Raw genomic sequence first — 13,648 nt, forward strand, 5'->3', positions numbered from 1 at the left:
ACGATATGCAACGGCAAGACGGTGAGAGTGAAACTGAAAATGACACAAATACGCTGAAGTGACAAGAAAGCAATCACAACAGCATTAGAGGGATGAAGTAATGGCAACATCGCAACTGCATGCTATAATGCCATTATGCTATGATGCTGGAATGTTGTAATGATGTGCAACCATTCTTACCGCTCTTCTTTTCTCACTGTTCATGCAAGAGGCACGGTGCATTCCATTCATCTACTGCCAACAGAAATCGAGAAGACCACAGCTACACATACCCACACGGCACGACACACAGCCACACAGGTGTTGCGTCTCAGAGGCAGTAAACTGATAGCTGCAGCCAAAACACAGCACACAAGCAAAACTGCGAGTACGTGTACCCACACTGCACGACACACAGGTGTTGCTTCTCAGAGGCAGTAAACTGCTAGCTTCAGCCCAAACACAGCACACAAGCAAAACTGCGAGTACGTGTACCCACACTGCACGACACACAGGTGTTGCGTCTCAGAGGCAGTAAGCTGCTAGCTTCAGCCCAAACACAGCACACAAGCAAAACTGCGAGTACGTGTACCCACACTGCACGACACACAGCCACACATGTGTTGCGTCTCAGAGGCAGTAAACTGCTAGCTTCAGCCCAAACACAGCACACAAGCATAACTGCGAGTGCGTGTACCCACACTGCACGACACACAGCCACACAGGTGTTGCGTCTCAGAGGCAGTAAACTGCTAGCTTCACCCCAAACACAGCACACGAGCACACGAATGCAAAGCACACAGCACACGAATGCAAAAGGAACAAGCTGCTGTATTCCACCTAAGTAGTAGTTCGCGGTCGCAGTTGTCCAAATGCACGAAAAGCGGCAGTGGTCTCCAAGCGCCCAGGCGCTACATTCCACTGTACGATGTCGCTCGTGCCACAACCCGTCGCAGGTTGACGCGAAGCAGCGAATACGAGCAGATCGCTGGTTACAGTAGGCGGTGGTTCTTGGATGGAATCGCATTCACAGTTTCAACCGCAGCTTGTGCAATTAAAGCCTCTCCAGCGGCGCGAAAGTAAACAACGCTAAAAAACTAAGTGTCACTTCCACTCGGAATAGGAAGCTGCAGCTACGTAAGTTCCGCTTGACCCGGAAGCTAAGGGGGTGAGTGGGAGAGGAGCGTGGAGGAGGAGGGCAGGTTGGCGGTACTTAACCAGGCCCCGCACACTCATGTTCAGCAAATGGCCGCAGAGGGCGAAAAATCAATCAAGGCGTGTTTCAGCGTAAGCGCGCAAGTGGAGCTACTCTAATTTGATCGCATACTTTAATTTGTGCTTTTTCTGCTAGGGGCGCTGAACATGCTGAATTTTTTACTTTGCACAAACTATTTACATAAACAATCGCGGTGTCTAAGGATGTTTTTTTTTATCTCAAGCAAATAGCCAGTTGATTTCTTTTATTTTATTGTTGAAGCTACTTTTTAGTCATAGCGTCAAGGTTTTTGTACTTGATTAACCACCGACAGCCGACAGCCTATTGGTATCGATGTGTTTCCTGGCCGTTGGCGTTCGAATACAACGGCGGTAAAACATTTTCAAAAGCATGCTGGTTTCGTCTGCGAGTCATTACATAGACTTGCTGTAAAAAGGTCTACTCTTGGCAAAGAATAGTGCCTCATTTTGTTTAGGCGTTGATTATCATAATGAATGCGGCGGAGGTTGAGGTAGTACGCTTGAAGGTACGTTTTTATGCCGTTGATCTCCATAACACCATAACTACGCAAACCGATGTCACAGAACACCCGATGCATCATTGCGTGTTCTCCGTCATCATTTGTTTGCTTTACGCCTACTAATTCTTCATTTCTACAAGTGTTGTATCCTCCTTTTGTCCTTGTTCTCTTGTGCTTCACTTACAATACGTCGTTCCGTCAGCTGTAATGCGCATTTGCAAAACCAATACGTTTGATAAGACGCAGTGGTTGTAATTTCACTAAGCTGGCACATGTGGTTCAGATACAGATACCTGTATGCGGACTTGCACGACGTTCATGCGGAGATTAGGATAATTATGACACCCGTAAGGAAGAGGCAGCTGACGGCCGTAAGCTGTTGCGTTCTTTCCGCCAAACTACCCGGCCTGGTAGTGCTGTAAAGATGCTGTATAAAAGTGACACGCGGTGACAGGGCAATTATTATACTTACCAGCCGACCTTACGTTTTGTAGCTTAGGTCTTTCTTGTGCGTTTGTGCTACACCTATTAATGAGCCATTTCTTGACTATGTAACCGCGTTTGTGTGGATGCGTAGACGTGTGCTTATTGTACTTGTAAAATGCAAATAAAATATTTTCAGGCTTACTCAATCTTTGGTGTCGTATGCGTTTATTCCAGTCGAGGCCATCGTGCCACCTGGAAACCGCATTCTGTCAGTAGCCCTACACGAAATGCAACAGCTGGAGCGCGGCGGCACAACTCGGGGTAACGGCGGCGTAATGAACGAAAAACCGCTCGGGATGTCCGTAAAAGTCAGTTCAGAGAGTGCCTTAACTCGATATGACTCAGCGCTACATGTATTCTGCTGCGCCTCGATCGTGCTCTCGCCAGTTTGGTTGCTGTGTGACAACCAAAGCAACGTTTGCCACACAGCAACTAAACTGGCGTGAGCACGATCGAGGCGCAGCAGCCAGACACCCAGTAAAGCCACAGAACACCTGGTATACTGTGCAAAACCCCGTTTCCGTTTCCTGTTGTACAGCGCCACCTGTGGTCGCGTACCTTAGTACACGACGCCACCGCTACGCTTATTTCCGTTGCACTGTGGAAGGTACAGTACAGTTTCCCTTCTCTAAGTTTGTATAGGTGTTCTGTGCCTTAACCTGGTCGGCGGAAACGTGTATGGACGGGTTTTGCCCTGTACGGTTGTGTTCGCGCCGCCACTTAGGAGGGCATACGACGAGGGCTGTTTGTGGGCGCGCCTTTTCGATGTCTCGCTCATCGGAGCGGGTTTATCTTCCGTGCACCTCTGCGCTCTTGGGGCGGGAGTGGCGGCTCGGCTGGCCGAGCGAGCGTGGCGTATGGCTGCCCTGACCGGCATGGCATTGCCTACCCGTTCACGTGGCTTCTTCGTCCACGCGGAGGGTGTTCCGCGTGCGGAGGCAGCAACATAGACGCAGGACCGCGTCAAAATGCTCGTCTTGCTCGTTGCGTGTTCTTTTCTTTTTTTCTTCTTTTTCCTCGCAGTTTGTCACTTGTGCAGGCGTGTCCCCGCTGTCGTCGAACGGATGCAGACGGTTTTTTTCCCTCTGAAGGCTCGTATGCTGGGGCGGGTTTCGGCTGGCACTGGCACGCCATTCTCTGGGAGCGAGTACTGCGCTCCAGACGGCCGAGCGTGGCAACGAGCCGCCCGGACCTGGTGGGGCGTTCCCTGTCCACTGGCGGAATTGTTCTGTTCGGGACCACTTGTGTGGCACGTGTTCCCAGCGCGGCTGCAGGTAGACGCAAGTTTGGCGTCTAGAATGCATATTTATCATTATTGTTTTTGCGCCACAGTGCAACAACTGGCCGTAGCGGCACGCGCGCAGCCCATGCCCGACGTGGTATGCACGCGCCCCGGGCACCCTAGTGGGTCGGGAGTCGTAGCGCGCAACCGGCCTATCCTTTTTTTTTCAACACTTCATCATCCTTTAGTGTAGAGGGTTCAGCCACCCATCAATGCATGCCATTATTGAATTGTGTATTACGTGAATGTGTGTTTTTAGGCAACAGGTATGTTGATACATGGGTATTATTGTTAGGTGCCAAGTTGCTCACACTGGTGGGTCGGCGGCCGTAGCGTGCACCCCACCCTTTCATTTTTTCAACATTACATCATCCTATAATATACAGGGTTATGCCACCTATCAATGCATACCCAAGCTGATGAATTGTGTCTCAGGTGGATGTGTATTCTTTATGCAAGAGGCATGTTGCCACATGTGTATTATCATGACTGGTTTGCAGTTGCGTTTTGCCACAACGCACACAACTCCACATTAAAGGGCACGAGCACTGCGTGGAGCAAGGGAATGGTTCTCTTTCATGTATCACGTTCATTAACTGACAGCCGATCAGGCCAGGCAATGATCTGTAAATCTTAATACTATTCGGGAAGGCCCACATGTTAAAATCGAATTAACAAGGTCATATAACACCGTAATTTAGTCTCCTTTTTTACCAAACCATGCCATTAAATATAGTTACATGGAATGTCAGGGGACTTAGCAGCAAAGCTAAGCAGAAAACAGTGGCAAGAGTCGCCAGAAAACTACACTGGGACATTCTATGTCTACAGGAAACCAACATAGACTCCATAGCGAAAGTGAAGAGCCTTGAAAGCCAATTCCGGGCTAAAGGGTTCTTCTCGTTCCCCACACATCAAGCGTGCGGGGCCGGTATGATAATATTGAATTGGTCACTTCTCAACGGATTCCATTTCAGTTTCGACCCCAAGGGTCGCATGGTGGTGCTCGACTTTGAGTACTAAACAGAAAATTTCAGACCTATAGACATTTACGCACCAGTTAGAAGCCCGGCAATGGTCAGCTTTTATAAACAGCTGAACCCTTTGTTCCTGGAACGGAAACATTTCATACTTACAGGAGACTTTAACTGTGTTCTTAATCATCTCACAGATAGATCAGGCCCTTCTAAAGCTCGGGTTGACACATACACCTCTGAACTCCAAAAACTGGTGCAACAGTTTAATTTAGCATACGCGTACGTGTTACGACATGGTCACACGTTCCAACACACGTGGTGCCGAGGTAATCTACAGGCCCGTTTGGACCGCGCATACGTGTCTCCCTTGAATTCCTCGAGGCAATTCCGCAAGGCAGTGGAGCTTCCCCCGTTTGCCTTAGACATTTCGGACTACAGACCGGTGGAGTTGATCTGCGAAATGAAAGACAGATTATTCTTTTCCCCCCTGTGGCAAGTGGATAATAAGCTTTTCTATGACGAAACGGCCATGGCCTGTCTTCGGAACCGCTTAGCTGCGACGATGAACGCAGGAAATGGGACGAGCTTAAACGATTTTGGAGGGAGATCTGTCCAGATGAAGGAAAGAAGCTTAAGCACAGGCACTCCGACCTAATCAGACACATTGCATCGTATCCGGATGGTATAGCGGGGCCAGCCGTCCTCACTGGTGATGAAGACCTACCTGAATGACCTTAAGACGAGATTAACGCGGCTGAGGAATTTAACGTCTTCTGTCTCTTCATTTCCAGCCAGGCATTTACCAAGCTCGCGTCCGGAAGTGCTTAACTATGTAAGCAGTCGCAGAGTGAGTCGGATGAAAAGCAAGGACTTCAGTCAGCAGAACGTTTTAAGGTTTCACGCACATTTTGAGAGCCTCTCTACCCACGAGCTTGAGCTCAAGTTGAATAGTGTACTCGGCCATCCTTTCTTGGCGGACTTGCCACAACTCTCACCAGAAGAGTACTGTTACCTAATTACCCCGATAACGTTAGAGGACCTCTCACGAGCATTACACCACTTGCATAAAGGCTCAGCGCCAGGTTGCGATGGCCTTACAGCTGAATTCTACCGCACTTTGTGGGACCTCATAGGTCCAAAGTTGTGTGAAGTCCTTAATGAGTTCATAAGTACGCACAGTCTCCCACAGTCGTTTAACAAGGGAAGGATCATCTTACTTCCGAAATCGGAAGAAGGCCTCGAGGATCCACGTAATTGGAGCCCCATCATGTTGTTGGGCACCGACTACAAGCTGCTGACCACCGTACTGACGATGCGAGTGCAGGAGATCATGCCATCGTTAATACATTCTTGGCAATCCTGCTCAATACATTCTTGGCAATCCTGCTCCGTCTCAGGGCGTAATGTCCAAACTTTAAACATGCTCAACAGGGACATAATAGAGTACACTGGGGCAAGGCAAGCCAGAGGGCGGCTAACGTCTCTCGACCAAGCTCAAGCCTTCGACAGGGTGGACCACACATACATATTTGCGGTATTACTAGCGTTTGGGTTTCCTAGGCAGTTTGTGTACCTGATCATGGAACTGTACAATGATATCGGTAGTGACCTGACCATGAATCAGGAGATAGTAGCATCCTTTCAGGTTTCACGCGGCGTGCGACAAGGCTGTCCGCGTTCACCCTTGCTCTTCGCCTTGACGATTGAAACATTCCTGTTGCAAGTAGAAAAACACAAGAGCGTGCTGGGGTTACAGCTCCCAGGCAATTGTTCGGCAAAAGTCACGGCATATGCAGATGACGTGACAATTTATCACAGGGACGAAGACAGTTTAGGCGTAGCCTTAGGAGTGTTCGCAGAGTACGCCTCCATCTCAGGCGCGAAACTTAATATCCACAAATGTAAGTCGCTCTGTTTGCACTCGTGAGCACCACCAACGCTGCATGGTTTCACAGTGGTAAATAGGATCCGCATACTAGGGATCGAGTACAATGCAAAGGGAACATCAGTTGAGAGCTGGAAGACTGAACTCCACTCTTTCAAAAAGGAGGTGTGCCCACGCCCTCAAGATTTCCCTTCGCTGTACGAAGGTACCTCGTTATGGGCGTTCTGTGGTTTTTGGCCAACTCTGTTGTCGTACCGTACCGGATAGCCAGACAGGTGAAGTCGCAGATAATACGTTTCTTCTGGAATACCAAGACAGCCTTGGTGAAGTATGAGAATCTTGGCTTGCCAAGAGAGAAAGGCGGCTGGAACATCCCCTCGGTTGTTGTTTTGGCACACATCTTTGCCCTTAAGACCACACTGAGAGTACTGCAATTGAGTCCGGACCACCCAGCAAGGAAGCCAGCTTGCTACTTTTTGGGTGTTCAAGGTCGCCTGTTTTCTCAGGCACAGATAACAGGTCGTAAAGCAGTAAACCCTTCAGCTTTTTATAGGCATTTCATAGGCATCTTCAAGAGAATCTCTTGTCTACGATTAGAAACGCCCCTCTTGGAGGTGAACAATACAGAACTAGCCGAAGAACTCTTGCTAACTTCGGTAAACGACACAAAGAAAACACAATTCCCATGGGTCTTGCTAACCCCCAGATGGCTACCGGGTGACATTCAGGATGTCGTCTGGCGCTTTGCTTGGTCTGTCTTACCAACAGCGGACCGCATGTACAAGTGGCACTACACCAAAAGTGAACACTGTGTTAACTGTGAATCTGATGAAGACAACAAACACGCCTTGCTCTTCTGTCAGGTAGCAAAAACGTTCTGGACGTTGTTGGGTAAAGCGTATGCATCGTTAAAGATCCAAAGGTTTATTAACCGAGGACCGTGCCCGCATAACCATGTGGCCCGGCTCTTGATTGCCGTAGGGTTCTTCGTCCTGTGGGAGAACAAGGGGCTGGCTGTGAATCAGGGTAAGGCCCGGAAAAATCAGTGGAGGCTGCTATCAAGAATGTACACCATAGCAATTGACCATTTGGAGACAGAGCTTTTCTTCTTGGGAGAAGAAGGGTTCCTTAAGAAGTTGTCATGCCCGTTTATTGCACTCACGCATGGAAGAGTGAAATTTCAGTGCGCCCCAATTGAAGGGTTGCGCAAGACATGAAGTGTACTGTTTGTGTCCATGGCAGGGATAGACAACCTGCTACATTCTTGTAATGCACCATGTGAAATAGTGTGTTTGAATTTGTCTGGAACCTGTCTGTGACCTTGACGATTGTAAACTGACTGGAACCCGATTGTACCCGAGTCACGAATAAAATTCCTTATTCGCCTTTTACTAAAGATTACTGTGGGGGGGACACTCCAATGAGCCTATAGGCCAATTTTTGAGAGGCCTTGCCCGTTTGGGCAGGGCCTACCATTGCAATCAAAAGAAAGACTTACATTGTTGATTGGCGCGATATCGATGAGCAAGCGTATCTGGTGTTACCGCAGTGGCAGTCCGAGCGCAGTTACCGCTCCTGTGCATCATCGCGCAATAATAGCGTTACTGTCAGAAAAGTGTAACGTGCGCCTGCGCGGACCATTGTCGGCGCACGGATCCGTAACAGCGTGGCGTATAGGCGTAAGCTGTTCGAAAGAGCATTAATAGGTTCGGAGAAAACTTTTTAAACAGAAGCAACTCGCGCCCCGATACCTCAACTACTCACTAGATCCCATCCTGTGCCATATTACTTAAGCTGCGCAGGCTGGTCCTTGCGGTGAGTTGATTGCAGACCATTAATCCATTATTGTTCCTATTGAGAAACACTACATTCGGTACATAGTAAAACACTGAGTAAGATAGACTAGGTCCGGCTGCGTGAAATATTAGAACGAACAGATTTCATTACGGCATATGATAAACACGTTGATACCGAGTACATGAAATTTCTAGATACACTTAAAATGCCGTTAAATGGCGGTCTGTGCCGACCCATAAAAATACATCTACCCAAAGTGTGCTTGAATGAATGCTGAAATATTAACATTGTAAAAAGATAAATGGTACCACAATTGGTAACAGTTCAGATCAAACGAATATTACATAACTCAATTTTAACGCTATCTCAAGCTATCTATGTTCTCTATGAGGAAAAGGAAAAAAAACATGTTATTCATCTCTCGTGAAGCAGGCGCATGTAAATACAAAACAAAACATTGGGACACGGTAAATTACGCAATCAGCTTAGGATCGAACATCTCCACTTTCCCTGAAACTGTTGACGAAGGTACAGTTGAATTATTTGGTACCTATTTTGCCTCCGTAGGGCCTAAGGTAGCTGCACAATTACATGCTGATGTTTCTTCAGTGAAAATGGCAGAGCGTGACAACACTTTTCCATTGCCTCACATAGAAATTGAAGAATTAGTTACAACAGTAAACAACCCCTTCAGTCTCTAAGGCGGCAGAACCAGATGCATTACCTGTTAGGCTGATAAAAAACAACTTTGATATGCTGGGAATCTATCTACTGCATATCCTAAACGATACGTTGGAAAATGGAGTGTATCCTGATCAACTGCAGGTCAAGAAGGTCATACTTATCTTTAAAAGCGGTGAGCGATCCGACATAGAAAAGTACAGGCCTATATCGCTGCTAAATGCAATCAATACAGTTTTTGTAAAGGCACTTTGTAAGCGTATACATAAATTTTAAAACAAATGTAACATCATCTGTCCTAATCAGCATGGCTTCAGGCGCCAATGATCAACGTCTTCCGCAGTTGTTCTTACACAACTCGTAAATACTGCACTGCGTAATAACAAACTAGCCTTAGTAGTTTACTTAGATGTATCCAAAGCTTTCGATGCGGTAGATAAGACAATACTGTGCAACAGAAATTGGAAAATTAGTGTCTGAAAGGAAATATTTATAATCCAATTAAAAGTTATTTTTCAAATAGGAATCAATATGTTGCTGTAAACAACCTAACCTCTCTACTACAAAACACTATTTTCTGTGTTCTGCAAGGTTTCTTGCTGGGCCTCTGTTTTTTTTTATAATAACGATCTTCCGTCAGGTCTGAAGGATTCTGAACCTATTATGCATGCCGATGACAGAGCATTACTTTCCACAGGCGATAACTTAGAGGAACTGAAATGTAAATTTATTGAAGAACTTAGCGAAGTATCACAATGGTACATAAGTAATCAGTTGACTCTTTATAACCAGAAAATAAAGTACACCGTGTTTCACTCGCGCATAACATAAATTATCACCACGTTGCATCAATTATTAACAACAAGAATGTGCTCAGCGTGTCGCAATGCAAGTAATATCTTGGTGCTGTGTTTGAGTCTGATATGCACTGGAAGGAACAAATTATTAATATCTGCTCCAAATGAAGTCATGGCTGTCATGTATTACTAAAAGCTAGAGAGTGCTTTGGACTTTCGATTTCACGCGTTCTGTATTTCTCATTTGAGCTCAGCGATTTATGCTATTGCCTGCAAACGAGGGGCAAGACATACAAAACGTATTGAGACCATGTTTGTCGCCTTTAATAACGTGCTATTCGTACGATAAATTATTCGAGAAGTACTCGCCCCTGTATGCCCTTTTTGAACAGCTACGGATGTTACCCGCATCAATTTCATATAATTTAAAGATAGCTGAAGTAGTAAATACAATAAATAAGGTCCAATAAGGAGGTGCCCCTTACTATACTCAGAATATCAATGAAACAAACAAGAGCCGCTACAAAGAGTCTATTTACCTTCCCGCCTTCTCATAATACATACACACATAGACCTGTACAATATAAAGGAGCCTGTGGACAAAGGAAGGACATTTTGGCATCGTTAAAACATCTTTTCCTGATTTCTATGGAACTATTGGAATGAAGAAGCGTGTAAATAAATTTGCATAAGAAGAAACAGCTTGTTTTTATTTTTGATGCCCCGTCGGTGCTTTGGACATTCTTTGGACTCTCTGCTTCGGTCGAATATACCACAAAGTTATATACTTAAGCTTGCCAGTTTTCTTCTGTGTTACTGAAGTGTGTTGTGATTGAGCCCATTGACCAAAAACTCTGGCAATATTATTGTACTTGTTTAGTGTGTGGACCCATCACTAGCCTTGAAGGCTATGGGTGGGACCAACTGCATGTGTACTGGCTTTTAGAACTAATACAAAAAAGGATCCGGTAAAAAAAAATCCTCCCCATGCGTTTAAAACTTCGATGTTCAACACCAGATGGCGACTGCTGCGCATGAAAATAGCAGTCGTGCAGTGCAACCAATCCGGGCTACTTTTAATGATGTTATTAGCTTTTAAACGTGAATACACCAACATGAAAAACTTCTCTACCAACAAGTACATGTAGAAAAGCTCAGTCAGATATACACTTGCTAAATAATAAGAAGAGTTGAGGTTTAAGCATGCAAATTTGAGAATAGCTTGAAGGTTCGCTTGGCCAAGTAAGTGACCCCATTTAGGAAACCAGCCTCGGAGAGTATAGGTAATTGCATCGTTCAGGTCTCTCCTCAAATCGAAGCATCAAGCCGGTTAATTGCCGCCAGAACCAAGTTTCATCGTGCCCGCGCGAGGGCAGCACGCGGGGTTCCTGTCGCCATCCCACCGCCAAAGCATCACATCTTGAACGTCCGGTCGCCGCCGGGTACGTCCGTTGACGAAGTCATCGACGCCGTTGAAGCCCTAGTCACCGTCAATGAAATCTATAGTGTCCAGCACCTTGGAGCGTTCGGCTTTCAAGTCGGCATCAACTCTGCACCTGCAGTCCACAAGGTTCTCGAAGTAGGCGGCCTCCGCCTCGGAAACCAAGTCGCAGCCCTAGTCCGCGTGGCACGTCAAGTCGCCGGCGTCACCTGCATATACCTCCCGAGCTATATTTCGGACAACGAAGTAGCCGAGAGGTTGAAGATGTTTGGAACCAGCCTGAAAATCGAGTAAGCGCGGTATAAAGACCGGCCCTGTATACGCACAGGTACAAGGTACCTTAAGATGAATATGAAACGCGACAACCCCCTCCCGAACTTCGCCCGGGTGAGTGGTCATCGTGCCACGTTTGAGTACCGAGGTGTCCGCCGGCTGTGTCGTCGCTGCAGCCAGGAGGGACATTATAAGGCTCAATGCGAGACACCATTTTATCGACGGTGTGGCATCTTTGGCCACCTTGAGGAGACCTGCTCGCTTGCGTGTCGCCGCTGTGGTGGCGCGCACGCAAGCGTGGATTGCACCGGTCGAAAGTCTTATAGCATGGCCGCAATGGACGTGGACGAGTTCCCTCCTCTCGGAAGGGCGCCGGAGGCCGAGAGGACGCAGCGGAAGTTGACACCGCTGAAGGCAGCGCCCCGGTCCCTACAGAAGAGCTGCAACGCCAGGGAAGGGGCGGAACACGGTCCTACGTTGCAGGACCCCGCACCGAGGACTCAACCGCAGGGTCCGCAAGACACCCGCATGGAAATCAAAGACATCGATGGCATTAAGACGCCAAGCCAGCGCGACGGCGTCCAGTCAGGAAGCGGCGCCGCAGCCGCACCTCATGGCGGCGGCAGCACCCGAAAGGGAGCACAACATGGCGACAACGGACACGCCCCCCCCCCAGGAAGGCGTGAGGCAGCAGAGCACCGAGCCGATGCCTGGTTCGAGTCGAGGGGAGGCGGGACAACGGAAGGACGCCGGCGCAAGCCCGAGCCAATGGTGGGATAAAACAGGCGACGAAGACGGGCAGGAGGTCGCCACTGGCCCCCGCGCTAAGACCGAAACAGGGCGAAGCAGCGGTTCGGCCGGGCAGTCAGGCCATGAAGCAGGGGGCGAAGAAGACGCCCAGTCTCAGGATCAACTTCCTGGTACAGAGCCTGTTGCACAACAGCAGGCTGCAGTTCTGCTAGCATCACGAAGTAGCCCCAAGGGGCGGCGAGAACTGGGGGGCAGGCGGGGCGCCCGACGTGGTTCCGAAGCGAGCAGCGACGGGACGAACCTCCTGGAAGCTGAAACGTCGTCGACGTCGTCATCAGACGAGCCGAGCGCGCTTGTCATAGAGGAAGAAGCACCAGAATCTCCGAGGGGCGAGAGCAGCGACAACCCGCTCAGGCGCAACTCACGCTCCGGACACAGACGAGCAGCGCACAACGATGTACGCCAGCAGCCCGAGACACTTGGCCACGGCAACACCGCGACTCCCTCAGTCTCGGCTGAACACGGAACGGAGCGGCAGCACGGGAGTGCCAAGAAGCCTAGGCGCGACCATAGTGGTGAACGGCGGTTGGACTGGTCGGCCGGAGAGGAATGGACAGACCTAACGCCCGGGCGACGCGACAGTGAACCAGGGTCTGTGGACGCAATGGATGCGGACAACAGTGACCTTTATTAGGTACGTGAGCGACAATGATGGTTTCGCTTATTTCTGTTCGCGGCAGCTTGTGTACCGTGCCCGTAGTTAGGTCTATGGCAACTGTTCCGCCTTCGGTTGCGCGGCAGACCCGTGGCGGCGCCGGACGCGCTGGGGACTTATAGTTTTTTTCATTTCGTGGTCCTTCAACTGGTTGCCTCTACGGCCGTGTTCCCGCCGCCGGTTTGGCGGGGCAGACAGCGAGGGCTGCCTGTGGGCGCGCCTTTTGGACGTTTCGCTCATCGGAGCGGGTTTGTCGGCCGTGCAGCGCTGCTCTCCTGGGGCGGGAGTGAAGGCTCGGCTGGCTGAGCGAGCATGGCGTAGTACGGCTGCCCGGACTGGCGCAGCATTGCCTGCCCGTTTGCGTAGCTGCTTCGCTCGCGGCTGCTAACGCGGAGGCTGTTCCAGGTGCAGAAGCAGTAATAACGACGAAGGAGCGCGTCAAAATGCCCGTCTGGCCTGATGGTTGTTGTTGCGGGGTTTCTCTCCCCCCCCCCCCTTTTTTTGTTCTAGCTGGTGTCACGCGCCGGCGGGTTCCTGGCGTGCATCTGCTTCGTGTGTATTTACGAAGACAAACGTCAGATTAGCGCCGGCTAAGAATGTTTGTTTCGCTCGTTTTTCCGGGCAGTTTGACACTTGCGCTGGCGTGTCTCTGCCGCCGTTTAACGAATGCGGATGACGTGTGCTGCCTGCATACGGTCTTTTTTTCCCAAAGACTCTTATACCGGGGCGGGTTTTGGTTGGCACTCGCACACCATTTTCTGGAACGAGCACTGCGCTCCAGTCGTCCGAGTTTGGCAAAGGCCACCCGGATCGGTGGGAAGTTTCCTGTCCACTGGCGTAACTGCGTTG

The 13,648-nt window shown here is 49.1% G+C and overlaps 1 protein-coding gene across 1 annotated transcript; it reads left to right on the forward strand.

The window, feature by feature from the left end:
• Positions 1–11,881: 11,881 nt before the first annotated feature.
• On the forward strand, positions 11,882–12,778 carry LOC139055716 (uncharacterized). The gene has a single exon (XM_070533249.1). It carries the CDS (start codon positions 11,882–11,884, stop codon positions 12,776–12,778), a length of 897 nt encoding a protein of 298 aa, XP_070389350.1.
• Positions 12,779–13,648: the final 870 nt, after the last annotated feature.

Source organism: Dermacentor albipictus, chromosome 2, assembly GCF_038994185.2.
Source record: "Dermacentor albipictus isolate Rhodes 1998 colony chromosome 2, USDA_Dalb.pri_finalv2, whole genome shotgun sequence".
Classification (NCBI taxonomy): domain Eukaryota; kingdom Metazoa; phylum Arthropoda; class Arachnida; order Ixodida; family Ixodidae; genus Dermacentor; species Dermacentor albipictus.